At 47.2% G+C, this 26,373-nt stretch overlaps 1 protein-coding gene across 2 annotated transcripts in view; it reads left to right on the forward strand.

The window, feature by feature from the left end:
• GOLGA1 (golgin A1) overlaps nucleotides 1–26,373 on the forward strand; it is a 491,231-nt gene that overhangs the window by 32,101 nt on the left and 432,757 nt on the right. For both annotated transcript variants that reach the window (XM_086920926.1, XM_086920927.1), the window contains exon 2: nucleotides 114–457. In XM_086920926.1, coding sequence (XP_086777052.1) covers nucleotides 323–457 — 135 coding nt within the window. In that variant the 5' untranslated portion in view covers nucleotides 114–322. The remainder of the gene's footprint in view (nucleotides 1–113; nucleotides 458–26,373) is intronic.

Here is a 26,373-nt window from a genome sequence, read left to right on the forward strand (position 1 = left end):
CTTTGACAAAAAGGGGACACGCAGTGTATAGACCTTCTGTTGTGGTGGCTTTAAGTATATATTTTTTCATATTTGGGTAATTTCTCTAAAATATCTTTTTTCATTTTGTGCAGGTTCAAAGACGCCATGAAAACACCAAAGAAGATTGACTTATTTTGAGGATGCATCATGGGCAGATTTATTTTGGTTTCCCTTTCTTAACTGGGTTTTGAATGTCTTTCCCTAAATATTATTTGTAAGTTCATAGTCTGCCGTTGGACAGGAAGTCTCACCTCAAGCTAGAATCATCTTTGGACTGTGACAGTTGATGCACTAAAACACCATGTTTGCAAAGCTAAAAAAGAAAATTGCAGAGGAAGCCGCTATTGCTCCCCGACCTGGAGGGGCAGCACGGATTCCAAGATCAGTCAGCAAGGAGTCTATAACATCAGCGGGTGCCGACTCAGGAGATGATTTTGTATGTACTATTTTCTTACTGTCATTGTTTGATTATAGCAAACATTTAACTAAAAATATGTAAAGCATAATTATTATTTTTAAGAATTTGTTAATCATCAAATGAATGCAGTTTTTTCCCCGAATTACCAATTTTTTTGAACACATAGTATGTTTTATTAGGACTCTTTGTTTTCGTTTTTATTAATTGAGAATAAGCATTGCAGTTTCATCACTCCTAAGCTACTGTTGGAAATCAAGTAGGCCTACAGGCACTATATTGACCTTTTAAGAGCATAATGGAAACCTTTTAAAAATTCTGTGCATCATTTAAACTTTAAAACTTAGTACATGTGACAATAATTGTTTGTGGTACGATTGAGCTCTGTAGAGTCCATTGATTTTGATGCAAAAATAATATTTACAGGGCACTGTCACTGAACAAAATGGGCTTAGCTGATAGTCGTACATTTGTCAATGTATTTGTATTTTATTTGTTTGCTCCTTTTCCCGTCAGTCTGATATTTTGGCAAAGTCTATAACTGTTCAGTAAAAACCAGTTTAGTTAGTTTGGCACCTTTAGTAATTACTGTTTTCTTATTAACATGGTTTGTAATTCTCAGGTCAAATATGCTCTTTGAATATTTTTTTTCTTATATGAACACGGTTTAGAGTCACACCACATGTTTGTAAATAGTTTACATAGCACATTATCAAGTGAATTCTATTGTTCAACTCTACACTTAAGATATTCTTCCCAGGTTCTATTATGTTTGCATAGAAAATTGACTATTTTAGAGTAGAAATTTGTACATTTTGAATGCTAAAATCGCAAACAGTAGTCATGGAAATTAAAACAGTGGTTTTTTCATGATATGCCTTCCGTTTGGGAATTGGCTGGATACTTTTGCGTAACGTGGTTTAAACAGTTTCTTAACTGTAACTTTTTCAAGAACTTGTTTGTAGATAGTTTATATGCATTCAAAATTTGCTGAATAAAATTATGTTTTTGGTTATTTGTTGAGGTATGAATGTGTTTGTTCACCCGCACCTCGAAAACATAATTGTCAATTGTAATTGTTTTGTTATTTTCAACATGTCAAAATTTCTTCATAATTTTCAAAGATTCAGATGTAGGGAACATTGTTTTTCACACTTTGTGAGAAGGTATGAACGTTGTTTCTTATTAGTTGCCCATCCTTCTACTCCCTAACTAACCAGTGTTTGGACTAATAGAATATAGAAATTAGGAGGTACTCCTATTAATTGGGAAAGTAGGAACAGTTGCTTTTTAATGGAATTTTACATTTTTAATTGAGAGCTCAGCTTTTTATTTGGCTGACCAAAGGAGGTTTCAGCATGTTTTTAAAAGTATATATATTGCATTGCTCCCTGTTGAGCAGAAATTTTGTAAAATATCTAAAATTCTATACCCTATAATAATTTTAGGGTGTATGTTATGGCCCCATGACATAAAGTTAGTTTTTGCCGTTTCTCTAGTTTTAAATTTTTCATCTTTCAAACTAATAAAACCAAAGAAAAATATTACATTCATGCAATATTATTGGAGCTCAGGAATATAAGTTGAAGATATGAGATTGTTGGTTAGCAGATAAACCTAATCAGAGACCAAACTAAGTAGTGCCGCTTAACAGTTCTTTGAATGCAAGCGCCCATGGTCATGTGTCCATTGCTTAGTTCTTCGTTTGTGAATCACCTTACTGCACTGCTGAATTAGAACTTAAAATTGTGTCTATATAAAAATCTAGTTTAGTAATAAAACCTGATTATATGATATTTTGGTGTTTTTTTTTAGCTATCTCTGACACCTTTATTGGTGCCTTGAAATTGCGGGGATGAGCAGACAGTATTTTTTGTCAGTTTCTTAAAAGTGTACTTTAATTTGCATTTTTGAAGAGCTTAAAGTGCATGTTTTAGATGAAGATGGCACCCTTTTTTATTAGTGGGACAGTAAAATGGACTTAATTCAAAAGAATTAGCACTGAATATCGCATATGAATTTTGGTCAGACTGACAAATGTCATTTTCTATTTTGAAGAAATTTCTCATTTGTTTTGATTGAGAAGCAGCGTGATTTTTATCAATCTCAAATGCTTCAGGATTAGACATGTATTATTTTTAATCTTTTGTTCCACTCCTTTTGAATTTCAATTAATTATTTAAGTAATGGGATACACTTTACAATTTGTTCACTGTAGATTGTGCGGGGTTACCTTTTATCCATATGTTGGATTGCAGACACAGATACGCTTTTGAAACTAACTACTGCCCTATCGCATGTAATCCCCCTGTGAACAGTGCAGCCATCCTCATGAAAAGTTTCGCACAGTAGAAGAATTTCCCTGTTTTGATCATTGACAAATGCACATTTCAGATAAAATTACCCACCAGATTCCTTATGTTATTTATGCCAGATAGTTTGAACTAACTGCCCACAGATAGCTGCAAGGTCCAATTGTTGACATGTGTTCAGTTCCTAGCTTCACTCCCATTGTTTTATTTTTTATTTTATTGTGCAATTCAAGTATGTTTACAAGTATGGGCCTACAACCACAGGGGCCGGCCGCTAGAGCACAGAAAAGCAATCATTGAATATCACAAAGCTGCGGCTGATCCCCTAGAGGTCTGGCAATAACACAGGATACAAGTTTCGGCAACACAGGATGGAATCAGGATAAAGTTATTTTATTTTTTATAAAAGAACAGAGAAAAACAAAACAAGTCTCAAGGCGGAAAACATTATGGACGAAGTCGTGCTCCAATGGGGGACCCTCAATACAAAATGAACAACTAGATGAGCAATGGAGATGGTCGGGGGGTGGGGGGAGTCAGTGGGGAAGTCAAAATCAGGAAAGAGAGTAGACTATACAGGGAATGTCGGATCAGGGGGATAGGGAAGGATTCTCCTCAAACGGGGGCGTACAGATGTTTCCACGATAGGCATTCCATTGGCCCCAGATTTTATTCCACGCCCCAGGCTTGCCCCTAGCCACATACACGGTCTTCTCTCTAAACATACACCAGTCCATATTCTCCTTCCATACTGACACGGTGGGGGGCCGTTGGGAACCCCACAACTGCGCAATATCTCTTTGCGATCATGTTCCCAAGGGCCGCCCACCGGGCCTGGGCGACGTTGTAATCATTCGGCTCCCACACATTCAACAAACATCTCCGGGCCTCAGGCAACAGAGCAACCCCGGTAACACACTCCATTACAGCATGCACCCGAGCGAAGGTCCGGGGAGCTCTGTGCTCACTCGGCCATCTCGGATGCTCGCGTAGCTCCTCCTCTCTTCTCTCCCATTGTTATTTAGTTTTTCTATTTGTCTCTGTTGTCATATGTATATAAACTGTGTAATGTGGAAATCAGAACCGTATTTTCTATTTAACCCGTTAACCGCGGCGGAGTGCGGGCGTTTTCGTGAGCGGGTGGAATGCTGTCAATGGCCGACGGCAGCACTGGGGAGGTAGTGCTGCCGTCGGCCTTTGGCCGACGGCAGCAGGGAAAGGGTTAAGAATACTTATATAGGGCACTAGTCCCCATGTGCGCATAGGTGTTTTACATTTAAACTCTAACAAGAACTAAAACAGCTGAGGTATGTTTAAGACTGATTAACAGCAGGCCGTAGAAGGGTAAAAATCTGTGAAGTTGGATACAGAAAAGTATGTCTCTACATTTATAATTTAGATTATTTTTTACAATATGGTACTTTTAGAAGTTGGTAGTTAACATCAGGGCCACTAGAATTATGTGGCAAGGGACGGCCAAATTATGAGGCGGGGTTGAGCAAATATGTGGCAAATATAGTCATATTCTGGGTCATAATGCAGCACATTTTGTGATAGTTATACTTATTTATTTTGTCATTTTGACACTTGTCTGTGCATTGTTTGCCCCCTTATTAGTACCAGGTAAGCTCCCAATTATAGCAATAAGCAACAGAAAGGTGACTAGTCAACCTTTGCAAATAGCCTTCCACTGCGCAGCAACACGTTGATGTGTTTTTTGTAAGTTGTGAACCAATTGAGCTCAAAAGGATTTTTTAAATTAAAATCTGCAGATTATGCAGCAGATGCTGGATTAAGTGGCAAATGTGACAAATCTATATTTTGTGAAAAACGTTGCGGCCGCACAATCGCAAAATTTCAGCAGGCCTGGCTAACCGGCTGGCATATATAAATCAATGTACTACCAACATTTCAGTGCCCAGCTTCGAAGTTTGATGAAACAGAGAAATGCTTTTCTAGCTGATCAGAACTAGGCATAGTGTGTATATTTTCTCCTTCATTGGTAATACATTGTCAAAAGTGCCCACAACCAGAAACATCTGATCTCTGTCTTGCCAATGTTCTCTATATTGGGCACATTACTGCAAGCAGTGTGGCAATTGCATGTCAAATTATATTTTCTCAGGTGTATCACTTTGGTGTCACTAACACTGCTGGTAGTAAGTCATCTAAATCAATAACTAACAAATATATCCACAGACAAAAGTCGCAAAAAGAGCATCTCTTTCATTGGTGAAAAACAAACCATGAATCAAAGCGTGAATTAATTTAATAAGGTTCATGACCTTATGAAGAATTGAAAGGTGAATGCAAAATGGCCATACAATATTAGAGCATTAAAGATGCACGCTGATTTACTGTGATGGACTGGTTGACATCAGTGCTTCTGGTTTTCTCAAATGGCCAAGTGCAGAACCATTGAATTAGTGCATGTACAATGTTATTTGTTGAAGGTCACAACATTCATTTCATCCTGGTAAAATTCTAGCATCGAGCACTAATTGTCTCCTATTCACTGTACATAGCCATCAAGAGCATATGATTCCCAGTGTGGCATAAAGAAGAAAGACTTAGCATCCTAGCCGCCCCTATCTTGTGCTTCTTTACAAATAAGCAGTAGTGAGTGCTGCTGTAGGCATCAAAAAGACAACTAGCATGGTCATACTTAATGACTGTTCTGCAGGAGAAAACCTAGCCTCCTCTTCCATATGTTATGTGGCTCAAAGTGGACATCTCCTGGCATCCCACAATTTTAAATCTTTATCATTTTCAATATAGTATACATACCACATATTTATAAGTACATTTTGCGAATATGACTGGAAAAGGACAAAGATATTTGTACATGTAAACAATGTAATGAAAATTCACATCAAGCAACATGGTCCGAACCCAACTGCGGGAGAAAGGAAGGCCAGTAGGCTGAGCTTGGGTGCAGTCTGATGAAGCATCAGAGGGCAGCAACGACCATATTGCACCTTGAGGGGAAGTGTTCCTGGTACATTGCCGGTCGCATGAGTGCATAGTGATGGTACCAGTGATATTAGTATGTGTACAAAGCCCATATACCCTGATATCAGTCTCTGTGAGTCGTGGTAGTGTGTAGGACGTACGTGCGTATAGGCTGCCAGATATCTCAGGGACAGAATATTGGTGGTTGCATCTTGGCATATATCTCACTGGTCTTGTCGCAAAACATAAGGCTCTTAATCCATTTTACTACAGCTGGGTGTCGTGTATTTCCCCAGCACCTGGCCACTTCATGTTTTGTGGGAAGGAGTGTAATGGCGACAAACTATCTGGTTCCCCTCGGACCATCTCACCCAACAGTGCTAGCAAGGGGTCGGATGTCCATGCCATGTCCATCATCCGGGAAATATGTACAAAAATGATGGATCTGTAACTGCTTATCGGAAGGCACAGCCAGGCAATATGAAGGAAATCCGCATCAGAGGCATGACATTTGAGACAGGATGATGGGCGTTGCGGTCAATCCCGGCCTGGAGGCTAGGTGGCATGTATGTGTGTCAAAAAATTGAAATGGAACAGTTTGTGTCTATGGTTATGGGAGACCAGCTTGGTCTGGGCGCAACAATAATTCTATATGTAATCTGTTATGGGGCGCTGAAAGTCCTTCAACTAAGCTGCTCTCAATCAACCATCCACGGTGGGCAATAGTTCTAGGCAAGTATGGTACAGTTTGGAAAGCAGGTGTTCACCTGTGTCATCCTCGATAAGGGCAGTGAGGGGAGTAAAGTTGTCTGGGACGATAAGATAGGTTGGAACGTGACACCTCGGGGAACTCTGCATACAGTACATAACAAATCTGTCCAGCAGTGTGACGTTGTCTGTGAAGCAGGTATCCTCCAACCATGAGATCACATGGCCCTCGGGGAATAGATCATTAGTACTATGCAATGGAAGTCTACCAAGCTTGTACTTGACAGTGAGATCAACCATCGTGGGAGCTACCGATTACCCGGGGGTGCAATTGCTCCTTCCCTAGGAACCGCTGCAATCTACGACATACCCAGCAGGTGATGGAGAGGGGTTAAATGTTCCTAGTGTCCAGAAAAGGCCAATGGGGAGAATGGCATTGAGGGGCGTGGAGCCCACCAGGCCTCTGTCGATTCGGCTGTATGGGATTCTGATATATATATGGTACGCATTCTCGCACTGGGCTACTAAGTAGTAAAGATGAGAATTGGGTACACCGAAGCCTCCCGTGCACAAGGTAGTGTCCGCGCGTGCCAGCTAACACGTGGCCTGCGACCTTCCCAGACAAATCTCACAAAAGCCCTCGCAAAATGTCAATGAAAACTTAGGAAAGAGGGATGGCTATGTTAAACAGATAAAGATATCTAGGCAGTACTACCATTGTAATTATCACGATGCACCCAGCAAATGACAACGGCAAACTAATCTATTGTTCTATTTGCGATGTTAATTTGTCTATAGTGGGGCCGTAGTTAAGGTGCAGAACCTGTTCCATATCTCTGTGGACATGGATACCCAAATATTTCACTGTGTAAGCACACCAACGCAGTGGAAAGTCGCTGTGAAACTGTTGGGCAGCCTCAGTCTGTGAAAACAATTCAGACTTACTCCAGTTGATCTGAAACCCAGAGTATAGCCCAAATGTCTGAATCTCCCGCAACAATGGGCTTGGGTTTGAGACTGGGTGCCGAAGGAAAAGCAGGATGTCATCCGCATAGAGCAGCAGTAGCAGAGGGTCGGTGTTAAACTACAACCTGCGGAGGTGGTGGACTAGCGGGTCCATTGCCACTATAAAGAGAAGTGGGCAGAGTGGGCATCCCTGTCTCGTGCTCCTCACCACAGTGAGAGGAGCAGTCAACAAGCCATTGGCATGGACACGGACCATTGGGCGAAAGTTGAGAAGCTGAATCAAAGATGTAAAGCTGCGAGGGAGACCGAGCTTTTGCAGCGCTGCCCATAGAAAAGGCCACTCAAGGGAGTCAATCTCCCTCTCCGCGTCAAACAGGGCCCACAGCTGCCAGCACCTCAGGAGAGATTCTGTTGACCACAGAGAACAACATGCGCAAGTTTATAGAAGTAGAGCGGTGGGGATCGAACCTCGATTGGAGTGGGGAGATGATGGTTTCAAGAAGCAGCGACAATCTACCCGCCAGACCTTTTGTTAGTATTGTTGCATCAAAGTTCAGTAAGGACAATTTTCTGGAAGTCTGGCAATATTGTGGTTCTTTGCTAGGTTTCAATAGCAGGACCACAATCGCCTTGTGTGGGTCTCTCCCTTTTCCAGGCACTCAGGATAAATTTCCAACAGCTGTGGGGCAAGCAAATGTTTGTAAGACTTACAGAATGCGCCCATAACCTTGTCAGATCCAGGGGCCTTAGACCCATCCGGGGCGTCAATTACAGCTACTATCTCCTTCGCCGAGATCGGCCTGCTGAGGGACCTCTGCTGCGGGGAGGACCGCCAGACCATTGCGACCTCAGAAAGATAGCCTACCAGTCTGCTACCCTCCTCCTCAAATCTAGAGGCATATACTGGAGTATATTAGCACAGCAGTTCCGCCAGGAACTCCCCAACCCCCCTTGTGGACTGTGTACCATCCACAAGAACGAGTTCTAATATATAATCAGTCCCTCATTGTGGGCGAAGCCGTTTCACCAGGGTATGGCCCTGGCTCTCACCCTCGCCGTATCGGCGGGCCAGTGCATACTTTCACGGGAATTGCACGTCGCAATCCGCATCACCTCAGCTCGGGCCACAACCCCCATCCACCAACACTTACCACCCCCTGACCCCTCCCTCCTCAGGCTGAAGAGCCCACCCTCCAAAGGGTAGCCTCCAGTGAGCGCCATTTCACAGATGTGTTCCTTGAAGACCTCCCAAAGAGTGGCCTGTGTAGGCACTGTGCCCTCGCGCAAAGCAAAGTACTCCGTAATGGCAGAACGAAGTTCTTCACGAAAAGCCGAATCCGTGAGGGACTGCCTGGGTAAGGGCCACCAGGGAGCGGGATGTTCAGGACCATGCACACCGGACCGTGGTCTGATAACTTGTGGGGTTGGCACGTCACCTTTCCTAGCCAAGGGAGGGCCAAGTGCGTGAGGGACCAATAGTCCAAATGTGACCCGGTGTTGTGGGGGAGGGAGACTAAAACGTGCAGCCTGGGAGCTTAGTATGTCTGTGGCACCAGGCATCTCTAAAGGAACTGGAGGTGCCACGTCCCGCAAGATGCGTACGGCCCTGAGCTTACCAGTCGGCGCCATCACAGAGGAATCCAGATCTCGATTGAGACAAAAGTTGAAATCGTCCTGTCAAGGAGTGCCGTCCGTGTGTGAAAAAAACTCGGGAGAGTCTACGTTGGGTGCATAAACATTTTTTTTTTTAAACCTTTATTAGATGCATACAACACAAAGGCATGACCATCACAGCATGTACAATTTCGTATGACAGTATGGGACCAGTAGTCGAGAGAAAGACGAGCACGTGTACAAGTTCCATTTTAACATTGCAAACAGCACTTTACATATACAGTTCCCAATGTGTCACATTAGGCTGCTAGTCGAGTATGGGCATCACGTCTCATTCATCCGGGGTACGGGGGGGGGGAGGAAGCGGGGGAGGAACAAGGAGTAGTTCAGGCCGGGAGACTACATCCCTTTGCGCTATCATGGGGCCCGAGCAACACAGGTACAGTGGCACTGTCCATCCCAGCCCCGCATCATCTCTGTCTATACCTGATAGCTAGCTACGTGAACCCACTCAGTGTCGTTAGCTATGTGTACCTAGCGTGCGCAGCTCAGCACTGCATCTCAGCGTGTGACGTGTTTGTGCCTGGACCCCATGAATGTCGACTAAGGGCGGCGCGCCATGCCTTTCCACCAATTCGTCATCAGCCGTCCCTTGCCACTACATTAAATGATGCGTGTATATCCCCTCCGCCCCGCAGCGTCACTTCCAAGAGTGAGGTGTGGGACAATTGACTCAGGCGTTGTGTCTCATGACCCATCCCCTCCACCGCTCTTCATCCCCGGGTCTATCGACGTTTCTCAATGTAGGTGTCCCCATATGTAGCATGTAGTGCGGATGTAGTGAGGCAATTGTAATGTACAGTGTCAATGCGCTCATGGGCCAGGGTCCAGGTCATCATCCCCAGAGGAGTCGTTGTGCATCTCCTGAGCCAACCAGTATACCCGTAAAGGGGACCAGATGTCACTGGGAGCACATCGGGCTGGCATCAGTTCCGTATAGACGCCATACTGTTCCTGACAGTGTTGGAGGTCATCCAGCCATTCCTTGAACTTTGGCGCTCTACCCCTCCCCCATCTGCAAGCAACCCTCCGTTTAGCGAGTAATAGCGCGATGTCAACGAACGTGCGATCCGCTCTGGGCACATCCCTGGTATGACCCAAGATCATCACTATCGGGTCCAACGGGAGAGGGCCGGCTATCATCACCTGAAGGGCAGCGTGCACCTGGCCCCAGTAGGCCTGTATTGCCCCGCAATCCCAAGCCAGATGCAGGAACCCTGCGCCTTCCATGCGACATCTAGCACATCTATCATCCGTTGAGAGGCCAAATCTCAATTTTCTGACCGGCGTGTAATGGCACCTTTGCACAAACTTATAATGAATAATTTTCATTCGAGAGCTGGGGGATATTCTAGCCGTGACCGAGCAGCAATATTTCCACTGGTCGTCTGTGAGGGCGGCTGGTAGTTCCGAATCCCAGTCAGTCCGAGCCTTAGCCAGAGAGATCGGTCGGTGTTCTCGAACGGCAGCATAGAGTTTAGACACCAAGTGTCTCCCATCTGATACGAGCATAACATGTAACGGCAGTACCGTCCCTGGTTCCTCCGGGAAGTTAGGGAGAATATCTCGCATACCCTGACGTAGCCGGATGTAATAGAACACCTCCATAGGCGTCGGGGGGGGGTAATCTGGAACAGCTGGTCCTTGGTGCGGAATAGGCCATCCTGAAAGAGGTCACCCCACGTGGTAAGATTTATGCGGCGGCACATCGAACGGAAACCTCCCTCCAGCAGGAGTGATAGTCTCGGATGATACGCCAGTGGCAGTGCCGGCGAATACAGTAGGGGGGCGTCCAGCATTTTGGTCACCCTCCGCCAGGCATCGATCGTGCAAGTCACAGTAGTGGCGGGCGTCTCAACATCTCCAACCTCTCCCATTAGCATGCCCTCAAGAGGCAGTGGGTGCACTACCCAGTCCTCCGCGGCGACCTGCGGCATAAAAGGAACGGGCCGTATCCAGTAGTAAGCATGTTGCGCCTGTGCGCTCAGGTAATACATTTCCAGGTCGGGCACATCAAAGCCGCCTCTGTCATACGGCTGCGTAAGGACCGACCACCTGATGCGCGGTTGTTTACCACCCCAAAACAGGCGAAGCAGTTCAGAGCGAAGTCTTTTGAAAAAATAGGCGCCTGGGTAATACGGTATATTTTGGAATAAATATAAGAATCGCGGGAGGACGACCATCTTGATCAGGGAGGCCCTACCCGCCATCGAAAGGGGAAGTGCCAGCCAACGCGTGATATTGTCAGTCAGTCGTGTGATGGCTACGCCGTAGTTTAATCGGATGGTGTCAGCCTTGTCCAGCGATATTGTAATCCCCAGATACTTCAAGTCAGAGCTGCACCACTCCAAGGGGTAGTCCAGCGGAAATTGGGTGACCGATGCCGTGAGGGGGAAGAGTTGTGACTTTTGCCAATTAATATGTACTCCAGATATGCCTCCAAACGCTACAAATTCTCTCAAAAGTGGATTGAGGTTATCTTGCGGGTGGCGCACATACAGTGTGACATCATCTGCATAGAGGGAGATGCCTATCTGCCGCTGGTTGCAGTAAAAGGCCCTGTCTTTGTGCAGTTGTCGTATCCTGCAGGCCAGCGGTTCTATCGCCAGGGCGAATAGTAAGGGCGACAAAGGGCATCCCTGCCTAGTGCCTCTCGTTATCGGCATCTGTTCCGACAGCGCCCCATTGATGACGATTCTAGCGACTGGGGAAGTGTATAGCAATGTCACCCAAGCGATGAATATCCGGGGGAACCCCATCCTACCCAGGATGGCCAGCAGGTATCCCCATTCCACCGAGTCGAACGCCTTGGTGGCGTCCAGAAACACAGCAGCAACCGGCAATTCGGGAGTGATGGTGGGGATTAACGAGAACAACGTGCGCAGATTGTGGGACATGGCCCTCCCTGGAACAAATCCAGATTGGTCCGGAAGTACAAGTTTAGTCATCAACAGGGATAACCTAGTAGCCAAAATTTTCGCAAGTATCTTCGCGTCGCAGTTCAGTAAGGACAGGGGTCTATAGGCATCAGTGTCCTTCGGATCCTTACCCGGCTTCAACAGTGAGGTGATCGCCACCTCCCTCATGGACCCTGGCAAAATCCCCACCTCCAGCGATTCCTCGAAGACCTCTTTCAATACCGGCGCCATTATGTCGATATAACATTTATAGAATTCGGCCGGTAGGCCGTCCAACCCAGCCGCTTTGCCATTACTGAGGGACATGATCGCTTCCCGGACCTCGTCCAGTTCGAAAGGGCACCCTAAGAACCCCCTGTCCCCGTCACTCAACCAGCAGAGCGCTATATCGTCCAGGTAATTACCGAACTCTACTTCTCCCTCCTGTTGTGTGGAGTATAGGCGACTGTAGTGTTGCAGGAAGGTGTACCGAATCCCCTCAGAATCCTGATGGATCTTCCCCTCCTTATCAGAGATCTCTAGGATATGAGAGGCAAAGCGTTGGTGCCTCGTGAGCGCCGCCAATACCTTCCCCGGTCGGTCCCCCTCGCAGTACCGTCTAGCTGTCCAATATTTGCCTCGGAATTTTACCTCCCTGGCCGCCTCCTCCTCATAAGTCGACAGTTTAGCTCTGAATCTTGCTGCCAACTCAGGACTGGTATTTCCCGCCATTTCCACCTCTTAACGCCCTAAGTTCCCCCTCGAGTGTGTGTAGAGTGCGCACTATGCTCCGCAATATCCCGCAGCTTTTAGAGATTGTGACGCCCCTGACGGTAACTTTAAACGCCTCCCAGATGGTTTCGACTTTCTCCACAGAACCCTTGTTTCTAGGGAAAAAGGCTTCGATCTCTTCTCCAAGTTCGTGCTTAAAGACGGGATCTAGCAAGGCCGAGGGGAAGAGCCGCCATGGCGGTCTCACCCTAGTGTGCCCGGGTACCTCAAGAACGGTCAATACTGGACAGTGGTCCGAATAGGTGCGAGGCAAATGTTTCGCTTGCACTAGTCCCCCAGCAAGTCCCCGTGAGATGAAGCAATAATCAATCCTTGCCCATGAACGCGCATGTGCTGTAAAGTGAGTGCCTTCTCTGAGTGCCGGGTGCGTGTGCCTCCAACTGTCTACCAGTGCCGCCTCCGTAAGTATCCCCTGAAGCGTGTTTGTGGCGTTCATGTTGTAATGTCCACTACCGTCGGATCTATCCATCGTGTCATGTAATGATAAGTTAAAGTCCCCCCCCAGACAATGTGCGCAGCCTCAATCTCCAACATGTGGCCCCACAATGACAAGAAAAATCCAGGAGTGTCGACATTTGGTGCATAGCAGTTCACAAGCATTATTACATCAGATCCTAGTCTCCCCCAAAGGATGACATACCTCCCCTCCTTATCCAGTCGCACACCCAGCTTTTGGAATGGAAGTTTCTTATTGACCAGTATTACCGTCCCCCTAGAATATGTAGAATAAGAGGAAAACTCTTTCACACGCCCACCGACTCGCAAACTTGGGAGTACCACTCGGCCTAAGGTGGGTTTCCTGGAGCATAGCTATTTGCACCTGGTGCCGATCTAGATATGCAAGCACATTTCTGCATTTACGGGGATCATTGAGTCCGCGGACATTCCAAGACAATATGACAACTTTATCCAACACATTATCGCCTATAGATGTCTTTCAATCCCAGTATGAAGCCGGTAGCCAATGCCCCAGCTCTGAATCGACCAGTACCATTCGTCGCCAACTCCGCCGTCAAGTGCAACCCCCCCCAATCAACCATACTCCCATACATGTCATCCGTACCACCTGCATTCTCGCCACAATTGCCATACGCATCAAACTCGCCACTTCGAACAACTAGCAGCTTAACAAAAGAACTATACTCCCCTTCACGCGCACAGTCACCCAACCCTGACTGTCCGTCCCCTCCCCCCTCCCACTGAAGCAACTCAAACTTGCCAGTACCTTGTCCCTCCCCCCCGCCCCAACCCATGTGTCCCAGAACATTAGAAAAACCATGTGGGGAATTCCCTATCGGGAGCAAAAGAGGTCCACACTGAAACACCCCAACACTCCCCTCCCCATCCGCATGCAGCATACGGGAAAGACAGAGAAGGTGGGGTGGTGCCTGGTTTGTATCGCCCGTGCAGGCCAAAGCCCCCCCCGACACCTCAATGCAACTCAAATGTGCTCCTCCATCCGGAGGTCGGGCAAATGTGCTTGGGCAACGACCAGCAACGTGTCGGTGGCAAAGGATCTCATCTCTCGTGCAAATCTCCGTCTCCCGGCCACCGCCAGGGCCAGCAATGTACACATCCAAAAAAAGGAATAAAAAACAAGAAGGGAAGAAGCCCTCGTCATTCGTAAATCTTTCCACAATCCATATGTCCTCCCACCATGACCTGCCTCTACACGGCTTCGGCAAAAGAAAAAAAGAACAGTAAAATGCGATGAGCAGCTGTCAGTCACTCGGCAGCAGTCCCCTCATGAGGCCAGATAGTTCTCAGTGACATCACCATATGTAGTGCAGGCCAGGTTCATCCTCTAGGACCCACAACTTCCGAAAGCTGTACCCATAGTGCATTGAGTAGTTCTCTAGCAGTCGAGCAGAAGTCTCCCCACTACTAGTCTCCTTGTTCGGCTTGATGTTCCGCGGCTTCCTCCTCCTCATCATTGCGCCTTTCCCTCCTGGCCGCCCGGAGCCTTTTTACGTAGTCTTCGGCCTGTTGCGGGTTCGAAAAGAAATGCTGTTTGCCCTGATGGGTCACCCTGAGGCGTGCAGGATACAGGAGGGCGTAGTCAATCTGCATATCCCTAAGTTTCTTCTTTACATCCAGGAATTTTCTACGCTGGTCCTGTACCATGGGCGTAAAGTCTGGGTATATTGAGAACTGTACCCCGTCACAGGCCAAGTTCCGAGTAGTCCGGGCCGCCCTCCGCGCCGCATCCCTGTCGCGGTAATTGAGTAAGCGGGCTATAATAGGTCGAGGCTGTGCCCCTGGCTTAGGGACTGGACCCAGAGAGCGGTGCGCCCGCTCCACAATGAACTGGCTGGAGAAGGCCTCTTTACCTATGGCGGTGGTCAGGATACGCTCCACGTAGTCTTCCATCCGACCTGTGTTGGTGGATTCTGGAACCCCCGTGACGCGGATGTTATTGCGTCTACTCCTGGCTTCCAATTCCTCGTTCTTAGCTGCGATTACCCTAAGGATATTATCCATCCGGGTGAGCCGTGTGTCATGAGTGTTGGATACGTCCTCCGCAGTTGAGATGCGCCGCTCCGCTTCCGTGAGCCGCTCCTCGTGGACTTCCAACTTTTGTGCAACTCCGTCCATCCTGGAAGATAAGCGGTCTACCTTATCTACGATCGTTGCGAAGCCCTGACGCATCTCGTCAAAAAGCAGACGCAGCTCTGGAGCGGTCGACGCAGGAGATGTATCAGCAGCCGATGGTCCTGGGGCCCCATTAGAGGCCGTAGCGCCTCGCAATGGCTTCATGGTGGGCGCGGCCTCAAAGGACAGTTTCGCCTGTTTGGCGTCGTTTTTGCCCATGGTGTTCAGTCCGGTGACGCCGTCCGGGGCTGGACACTGACGCGTGGTTAGTAGACGTCTCCCCACCAGTTCAGGGCCCTCCAGCCAGTCGCCCTCACTGCGCCGAGTTCTATCAGGGTAGGTTAAAGTAGGAGGTGGGGTAGTGAATCCCCGTCCCAGATGCAGTGACCAGGGCGCCCTGGGGATCAAGCGCTCAGCCCGTTTCAGCAGCGCCGTGCAGGATTGAAAGGTGCAGGCCCACCGGCAGTGGAGGGTAGCGCAATGTCGCCAGTACAGCTCCGGTCCAGTGTGCGATCGCCAGCTCGATCTGCCGGGTGATCCTCCGGGCTTCTAGCCCCTGTGCCTGACGCCAGCAGTGTCCAGCAGGCCAGTCAAGGATGCAGTTGGAGGGGCAGGTACACTGGCCGGGTGCGTCCCTCTTCCCTCCGGCAGAGCCAGGCGCTGCGCTCCGAGGTGAACGGGATCGCCACCCGGTGGCAGAAAAAAAGGGGGCGTCCCGTCCGTCCCCCGCCCCGGTGCTCACAGGGGGCGGCAAGACTCACCTCCGTCAGCCGCCTTCAGATCTTCCTTCGGCCGCCCTCTCCGCAGGCCGCCGTCAGGGGTTTCGAGGCCCACCTGCCTCGTGGGAAGCCGCGGCCTCGCGTAGGTCAGCTCCCGGTGCACCTCCGCTGCTCTCCGCGTCGCCCTGATCCGGTGGCCGCTCACCGCTCCATAACTCGGGCCCAGCGTCTCCAATTCCCTCCAAAGTCGGACAGGACCGGCAGGACCCTCAGCCTCGCACTCGGTGCGGTTTGTAGGCTTCAGCACGCAGGGGAAGCGGATAATTTCAGGATTTTACTGGCCAGGCAGCCAGAGCCTGACGGAAGTGCGGCCATTAGCGTGTGCGCCCTCTAGCGCCCCATAAACATTCAAAAGGAGCACCGACTGGCCCGTTAGGTGGCCAACTACGGCACATACCTCCCTTTGGTGTCTGTGAGGCTGAAAGGGATTGAGCAGTGGATCAATATACAGACTCTGAGGAAATATGTACTGTAGCTAGAGAAAAATCTGTGTGTGCCACTGGCCGAGGCAAAGGTCGGAGAGGTGCTTCACTTCTCCTGCCCTGGTTTTCTTAGACTCTCCGTAGTTTCTCCTGCCCGGTTACCTCTCCTGTCCAGTTACCTCTCCTGCCCAGTCACCTCTCCTTTCTTGTTGCCTCTCCTGCCCCGTCACTGCTCCTGACCGGCACTTTTCCTGCCTTGTCATATTTCCTGCCCCGTTCTCTGGTCCTGCCCCGTTCTCTGGTCCTGCCCCGTTCCCTGGTCCTGCCCCGTTCCCTGGTCCTGCCCCGTTCCCTGGTCCTGCCCCGTTCCCTGGTCCTGCCCCGTTCCCTGGTCCTGCCCCGTTCCCTGGTCCTGCCCCGTTCCCTGGTCCTGCCCGTTCGTTCACTGCTCCTGCCCGTTCGTTCACTGCTCCTGCCCGGTCAGCACTTCTGCCCGATCACCGCTCCTGTCCCATCACTTCTCCTGCCCCGTTCACTGCTCTTATCTGTTCATTGCCCCAATCCATTCACTGCTCCTGCCGGTTACTGCTCCTGTCTATGCCTTTTCACCCCTCCTGCCCCTTCACTTCTCCTGCCCCTTCACTTCTCCTGCCCCATCACTTCTCCTGCCCCATCACTTCTCCTGCCCCATCACTTCTCCTGCCCCATCACTTCTCCTGCCCCCGTCACCTCCTTTCCTGTCACCTCTCCAGTCCCTATCACAAGCATTTCAAAAAGAGGGTCCAAGGGAAAGTTTAGAGACCGCCTACAATCATGCTCCCCACGCAAGACTATGAATACACAAATAAATGATTGTGGGTCTAATGAAAACTAATGGGTGGTGCCTGACTGACCAAAATAAAAGCAAATAAGAAAATAAACTATTCAATCATACAGAAAGGGATATCTCTACGGTTGAGAAAATACCCATCAGTCTTCGATCGGTTCCACCCTGTTCATCATTTGGAACTCCTCACACCAAGGAGAATAATCCTGCCACAACTCGATGTTCAGAGTAGTGGTAGCCCTAGAATGTAATAAGGTGTGTTACTAGTAACCGTGAAGACTGCAAAAAGCAGTGCTGAAAATGTGATCGTAGTGAAGGGATATAAAATTGGAGGAAATAGGAGAAAAAAGCTTTATTAGGTGTCCCCTATATTTCCAACGCTAAAAAGTGCTAGAGAATAGTAGAGACACAAATATCTACTATTGTAATAAGTGTAGTATGGTCGACATGTTTCTTGCAGACTGCGGGCCCGCTGGTGCCCAGCTGCATTCCTCAGGACCGAATCTAGCCACTGCTCGTGCACCCCAATGTGAAAAGTGAAAGGGGATGTTTTACAATCAAATGTTTAAAAGAGAAAAATTGTTTTACATTACGTTTTACATTACGTTCCTGTAAGTGAACCAGGTGTCACCTTGACAGGTGTAGGTACTCCTTGCTGAAACATGTATATAACATACACAGACAGACACCACATTAAGTAACAATTGTTCAGGCTCAGAACATATACTAATGTTTTGAAGCAAAGTACGGGTATGTCAAGTACATATCCCAATAGAGTGCGCCAAGCTGCTAACTCCCAAAAGGAATTTCTGGTCACCTCGGCTTACCTTCTGGGACGGAGGTACGCTCTGCGCCTCACCTGGCATCGGCTCAGGTAAGTGGAGCCCCGCGCTGAAAATTAAAAGCACATACAAACACATAAGAGTGTCAAATCCAGCCACATAACCAGTTTATTTAAAAGTTGTTTAACATTGTCTTATTCGGGTTTGGAAGTGCATCAGTTTTGTGCGCTCATTCTCTTAGATGTTATAGTATGTAATTACACCTTTATCGTGTAGAGCTAGCATGATGGCAACTACATGCTACCAGCTCACTAACTCCAACTGTGTGTTCGGTGTAGAAATAAGACGAGCCCAATGATTGCTCAAAGATTTAAACATTTTCAACCAGTATCTATAGTTTACTCATGGGCGAGCGCAATGACTGCTCAGTATAGCCACCCACTATAGTCTGTCAGTTCTCATCTATTAAATGACCCGCCTGTTAGAATATAGCTTGAGGGGACTCGGTTAGTATCCATCTCCTATAGTGTGGTATAAACAGATAAACAGACCAACTCCACCGGCTCTCTCGCTCTACTATGTAGGCGATATTAAACCAAGTGAGAGAAAATGAGTGCTAAATGCGTAATTTATTCGGCAATGTCGACCTGCTTGTGACGGTGCTTACCTTTCCGTCGGTACTCCTGGCGTCCTCTGTGCCATTTGGGGAGGTACCGCGGGAAGAGTAAACGCCATCTGTGTGCCGACGGCACCTGGGAGGTCTTGCGAGAGTCACGACTATGCCCGATGGGAAATGTAGTTTTTACTCCCACGTCTGCGTGTCGCATATACACTTGCGATTCCATGCCTCCTTATAGTTATAATTTGTACGCTATACTCCGTGAAGTGCATTATTCTTGGATAGCCTCATAGTCTATTCATTTAAAATAGCCTATGCCTTCTCACCGCTCCTGCTCCTTCACTTCTCCTGCCCCATCACTTCTCCTGCCCCATCACTTCTCCTGCCCCGTCACCTCTCCTTTCCTGTCACCTCTCCAGTCCCGTCATTGCCCCTGACACGTCAACTCTCCTGCCCCGTCACTCCTCCTATCCGTTACTTCTCCTGCCCGGTCACCTCTCCTGCCCTAGTAACTCTCCTTTCCTGTCGCTCCTGTCGCCTCTACTGTCCTGTCACTGCTCCTGCCCAATTCACTCTGTGTACAACATTAACAAATTACACAAGGTGTCAAGTTCCCCACGTACTCTGTCTGGGAAAAGCTCCTCTGTTATCACCAACTCCGATCTCACTGGCACTTGATATGCTAAAGGCAGAGGGCGGGCACATTGTCATTCGAAAGGGGGTAATTGGCCTCAATCGGAATGACAATTGGCCTGCCCTCGGTCTGTGCGAGCTCATGGGGGGAAGGGGCTGCTGCAGCCTCCGGAGTTCACAGAGAGGTGCGAGCAGCCCCTGGAATCTAATTAAAAACAAGCATTTGCAATGCAATAGGTCTCGCATTAGGAAAGTTTGAGCAATTGGTATTGTAAATGACACATTTTTTATTTATGTTTTGTTTTTGAAAATAGCTTTGTCATTTACAATGCCAATAGTTATAACTTTCGCAAACGTGACACCTATAGCATTTGTAATGCAATATGTGTTGTATTTACGTGACTTACATGTATTGATATTACAAATAACAATGGCTTTTAATTTTTTTCAATAATAGTACTTAAATAAAAGTTATTGTAAATGCAATATGTTGTATTTACGCGACTTACATGTATTGATATTACAAATAACAATGCCTTTTAATTTTTTTCAATAATAGTACTTAAATAAAAGTTATTGTAATTTATAATGGCAATAGCTTAAACTTTTGTAAATAACTTTTGTGAAGATTATGCTCAGAGTTTTTTATTATGAAGAAAACCCAAGAACAGAAGTGAAATTTTAACATCTATTTGTTACATTTGTAATAAAGCTTGAAACATTGAGAGAACATATTTGAACCGGGTTTTGTTGAATGGTTGCACAGATTGATGCTGTGGTGGCGCTGAGTAATGTTGTGATGGCGAACGAGTGATGCTGTGGCCTCAGTGATGCTGTGGTGCCCCTGAGTGATGCTGTGGTGGTGCGGAGTGATGCTGTATGCTATGCTATGCTATGCTATGTTTTGTTTCGCTATGCTGTTTGCACGAGATAAGGCAAAATATTTAGCACCTAACACCCGTTATTTGTCGAAGAAATTTAATAATCTATAGTGAAAAAATCTTTATTTTTGTTTTAAGAGTGATTATAAAGGAAAAAAATGCAATGTTATGATGCTAATTGTTCATATATACTTGACATATAAAGATGTGTTTTTGATATAATGGCTGACGGATCAGATGTGCGCAATACGAGCGTATGGTATCGCGCTCTATTGATAGCTGAACAATTTTTCCTTTCAACCCATGGGCTCGGTTTCATTTACAAAGATGGCGGCTGATCGTGCCAGGCCTCTGTCCGTTTTCACTGTTAGTCTCTTTGAAATGATCCCTCACCTCTGCGATTGGCTGAAGCTCAGCAACCATTCAAAGGAGTTTTCGTCGGGCCAGGGAGGCCAATCGAGAAAAAAGCATTTCAACTTTTCTTAGAAAAGGGTGTAGTAGGTTGTTTACCTGAATATTTTTAGCAGTATGCTCGGTTGATATTGGATACGTACCTTATATGAAGATCACGTTTACTTTCGAGGGGAATACACACACGAAAAGGACAACCCTGTCTTTTTATGGAAATTGGAACCCTTGTCGTGTTCAATCCTATATTGACAGAACGTTTAGAACACCGACCTGTGTCAACGAAGTGGGGGACTGGGCAGTTTCTCAGTTTTAAGAACGCACTAATAAAACAATTTCTGTTGGGATTAATAATGTGCCATGAGTGTGTCAATTACGTAAAATAAATTCTCTAATTTTAAAAATAATCGTTTCTATCACCATTGCTTTCTAAACGACTCAACCGAACTTAAAAAGCAAGAACGTATTCGTTACATGTATTATTTGTGGATTGTGCAATCAACAGCCTGTGATTCTAGGCAAATGAATCTCCTACCAAAATAAAATAAATGTGGCCTTGTGTAACATAACTGTTGCTCATGCATAAGCGCTCTAACACCTTCGGGTCGAGTTCGCGCTATATAAAACCGCAATAAAATACATAAATGTATTTATTTTAACAGGCAGCGGTCCGGAACTCACTAGTCTGAAGTCAGACGTGTCCCAAAACGTGGCATCCAGCCGGTGCAGGAACGAGACAGCCACAATACAATGTAAAGTGCTGGCTGCAAACTGAGCATCGTCAGCCACATTCCGCACAAAATATGGGGTAAGAGACCCTGGTGGACCGGGAGCTGTGGGAGTGGGTGCGCCGGAGCTTCCCGGAACGCTGCCGCCAGAGGGAGCAGGAGGAGGACGAGGGCGGCGCCCCGCCGCAGGCAGCACTAGAAGGTGCGGAGGGGGGCTGAGCTGTCATCCTGGGTGCAGTGATTGAGGGACGCCGCCGCAGAGTGGCCTGCTGTGCTTGCTGGGAGCCGTTACTGCCCTGTGACTACTACCACCAACCACTGGTCGGTGAGCGGCTCAACACGTGAGCTGTCACTGCACTGACATGCTTATTCAGCGGCTGCCCGTGCACTCTAGGCGCACAGTAGCATGCCTCGATGTTGTTCACGCTTAAGATATGTTTTGTAAGTGCTGCCCCATTATCTCCTCACAAAGGTGCTGGTCACTCCTACACCTACAAAAGTGCCACATCGAACAGAGTTACATCCTAGCGAAACATGCTGGTCATTTACGTTCACTTGTGTATTAACATAGTCTTCTTCAAAACTTTCTCTTATGTTAACGTCGCCAGTTAGCAGGGGCGTAGCTTCCGGGAGTTGGGAGAGTTACACCCCTAATAAATACATTTTCTGGAAAATGGTTGGGAACAGAGGTTTTCAGTCTGGTATGCTTAGGTGAATGTCGGCTTTTACAAGGCATTGTTACAAAAACACAAAAGCACACTCTCCCCTTGCTTTGAAAATCTGAAACCTACCCCCATCACCCTAATCTTACTTACCAAGCTACGCAACAATATTTATGTATAGAAAATTGATTTGGTTGATTCGGTATTAATTATTTCCACTGTTATTTATATAAATTTGTATGAAATTAAAAAAAATGTTACGCATGAGTGCAATTATAATTGATTTTCATACGGTATTTAATGTAGTGTTCTTGCCGCAGCAATTAGCTTGTTCAGCAGGCAGTTGTTTCTTGTTGTCTGACATTTGACTGGATGTATGGTAGCATGCCAGCACAGTATCGTTGAGTCTGCAGCTGAGCTCGAACAGCATTCTTATTTCCAAGAGATACAGTAGTGCTTTGTTAATCACATTTTCTGTTTTCTTTGAATGCCAGTTGTTATCTAGTTGCTTCTACAAAGATTAGATTGAATAAAGTTTAGTGTAATCTATGATGAGCAAAAATGGCCTAAGTTTAGGGCTTCATTGTTCCCCCACGCTCTTTTGTGTTGAAATTTTTTATTAAGAAAATTATAAATAAATTGCAAAGATAGATACAAATGCAGAGGAAAAAATGAAACATAATATAGATGAGGAAACCATACATTAATTAAGTATAATAAAGAAGGCATAAAACAATACATCCTCTGGAATTCATACAGCAGAAAATAGAAGTGAAAAAGAGAAGAAAAGAGAGAAAGGGAAGGTGGATGAGGCCGGTGAGCTGTATACCTAAGCGCACACATTCACTTGAAACCTACAGAACTCCTGATATTCTCACTTTACCTTTGGTAATTCTGTTTAGCCAGGAGATATCACTATTTGAACACTATTTTTTTTAAAGATTTGAAATTGGCCTATTTGCCTGATCCTTTAGTTTTGAAAAATACTCTTATAGTAGCCTAAAAGCTGCATATCAAGGGTACGATTGGGGTGCAGGTAAAATAGCCTGAAGAGGTAAACAATAATTGCTGAAATATGTAAATGTTCACTTCATAGGTTTGAATCCTGGCTGTGTAGAATCAACCTTCATCTTTCAGAGCTTCTTAAATTGAGTATGTCACAGTAACACCTGTTGATTTACAGGCAAAACCAGAAGCAAACCATGTAGCGTGTTCATTCAAAGCCAGCCTCGGGGAAAACGAAAGTAACAAGAGGACGCATACACATTGCTAGAGGCATGACATTATTTAAAGGAGTCACTGTGATGCTCTCAATACGGAATAAAAAACATAATTGTGCCTTTACTGTAAAAGCCTAGCAGCCTACTTCATAATGATAACACACACGCACTGCTCGCAAACGGGAATAACATTATTTAAATGAGTGGCGCCAACTGAGTATAGCAGAAGATTATCCGACTAGCAAGTGCTTAGGACGCAAAGGCATTGCACAGAAAGAGGCATGACATTATTTAAAGGAGTCACTGTCATGCTCTCAATACGGAATAAAAAAACGCTAAATGTGCCTTTACTGTAAACGATACCCGCCTACTTCATAATGAAAACACACACGCAGTGCACGCAAACAGGGACAACATTATTTAAATGTAAGCATTGCATTGACAGCTAACGCTGCCGTCAGGCTTCCGAAAATAGTTAGAACGCTAACCATGGCGCCAGATTAATAAAAACACAGCTTCAAAAGATTAATAAAAACACAGCTTCGAAATCATTGCATTAACAGCTAACGCTGCCGTCAGGCTTCCGAGAATGGTTGGAACGCTAACCACACAGCTTGAAAAGATTAATAAAAACACAGCTTCATAATGAGCCATTTGTACTTTAAAAGAGAGCACAACAAAGAAGTATTTCGAAAGGAGTAAGAGCAAAAAACATAATCTATGCATAGTGCTCAGCAGAATATTGACGCCACAATAATAAAACCAGCAGCTTGACCCATTTATTCACTGTCATGTTTCCAATACGAGATAGAACGCTAAATGTGCCCTTACAAAGAAGTGTTTTGAAAGGGATACGAGCGTGCATGTTCATTACGAAACAGCTTGCAAATAATTACACATGATGTTCACAGCAAGCCTGCTTATTCCATGCTAGCCTCGGGGAAAACGAACAGCAAAAAATATGACGCCAAAATAATAAACCAGCAGCTTGACCCATTTATTCACTGTCATGCTTCCAATAATGATAAATGTGCCTTTACAAAGAAGTGTTTTCAAAGGGATACCAGCGTGCATGTTCATTATGAGCCACCTTGCAAATAATTACTCATGATGTTCACAGCAAGCCTGTTCATTCCAAGCCAGCCTCGGGGGAAAACGAAAGTAATAAAAAAAGCGAAACTGACACTGCCACTGCAGACAATGCTGCGCGCTCCCGCGGTGAAATCCGACACTGGGAAAGCTCGTGACACTTTGGTGTCCACTCTCCTAAATACGGATAGCATTAGTTGTCGAGCTGACAGCATTCATGCTTCGCATGAATGCTAACGTCAGCTCGACCTAAAAAGTTATTGTTTTTAAGTCGGACTATTCTTGCCGTCATGCTTTTTTGAAAGTAAGAAGTAGGGGAACGGACTGAAATCATTTTTAGAAGTAGGGGCACGCCGTGCCCCTCCGTTCCCGCCCACTTCTACAACTGGGATAGAGGAGTTTCCTGTAGAAAGGCAATTTTAACCCCATGCCTGACCAGGTACCGTAGTACTAACTTGCCTTTACGGGGTTTTTGATGCCTCTGATGTTCCAAGTCATAAGGGGTACCTCGAGGTCTCGGGTCATCATGCAGTCAGCCACAGTCATGTACGAAATTAGTTAGGTAAGCTCTTCTGGTAGCAATATCTCAAACTTTCTCATAAGGTGGTATGCATACAAACAAACAAAATAATCTGTCCTATATCTCCTCCCCCTGCACATCCCAGGCAAAAAAGTGCCTGGAAAAATTCTAGCAAAGAGCAGAACCAAAAACATTCCCCAACTAGTGCACGTGACATATTGATGTACATACACCATGAAAAGCGGGCAACACACCGACTGCTGGTTTCTGCTGTAAACATACATCATAAAATGGGATAGAAGACATTAATGAGGGGGCATAGGGGGCGTGGCTTGGGCGCCGATGGCGATGGTCGCCTGAGAGCTCGGCTCCGGGACTGAGCCCGGGATTCTCCTGTTAATCGGAGGCCGCGGGGCACCCTAGCCCCCGCAAATCGTTGTTCGGCTCGACTGGACCCTACTGAGGCACCTGGCGCAGCCTGGACGGGTGGTGATCCGCCCGAAACTCTAAGTTTGTGGTCCCGAGGAGAGCGACCCAACATGGCGCCCGGACCCCATTGTCCCCTCGGACGGGACCATTAGACTGAAGGAACGTCGCTGGTTACAGCGTGCCCTCCGCTCTTTTGTCTTCCTGGAAAGTGAGGAACTGGGCTTTGACCTGATGAGACTCTGGCATTGGTGATTGCGCCTGGATGGTCGGATGCCCCTACCATAGTGAACCCCGGCACACGGACGCCTGGAGGTCCTGACGGTGGTGCCGACCCCCGACGCAGCACTTGGCTGCATCCCCCCGATCGACCCGATCCCATGGGAAGCACAACCCCCTGGCGCCACAAAGTCTCTGGTGGTGTGGGTGGCCCTCGCTCCGGGTCCTCGTTAACCAGACGGGCCTGCCCGGCCTGGCGCCGAGTGTCTCCGCCTCCTCCTCAGTGCTCTCCGACGACGCGGTGGTGGCGCGAGCCGAAACTGTGGAGGTCCACCTGGCCCTGGAGAAGAGGATCACCAGCCCTCAACCTGAGGGCCAGCAATCGGGAGAGTTATAGCCGACGCCCGCACTCGGTGGCGCCTTTACCTGAGTCCACACTGTGCGCTTCCCGCGACATGGGGAAGCCGAGAGGAGCCAAGGGGACTACCCCGGCCGCCTCTGACTCGGAGACCCCGGACAAGGAGGGCCATGGAGACCCGGGAAGTGCTGGTGGTGCGCCGTTGCAGCAACAGTTTGACCGCGTCCTAGAGGCGATTGCGACTACACGCTCGGCCCTTCAGCAGGACATTGCCCAGGTGGCGACGAGCCTGGGCCTCCTTAGGGCGGATCACGGCAAGCTGTCGGACAGGGTCAAAGAAGTGGAAGGCTCGGTGAAAACCTTGGAGCCGGCGCAGCGATCCTTGGCCGCGACAATGAAAGATGCCCTATCCCGGATTTCTGCCCTGGAGCAGCGAGCGGAGGATGCGGAAGGCCGTAACAGGCGCAACAAC

This window comes from Lissotriton vulgaris, chromosome 5, assembly GCF_964263255.1.
Source record: "Lissotriton vulgaris chromosome 5, aLisVul1.2, whole genome shotgun sequence".
In the NCBI taxonomy this organism is placed as follows: Eukaryota; Metazoa; Chordata; class Amphibia; order Caudata; family Salamandridae; genus Lissotriton; species Lissotriton vulgaris.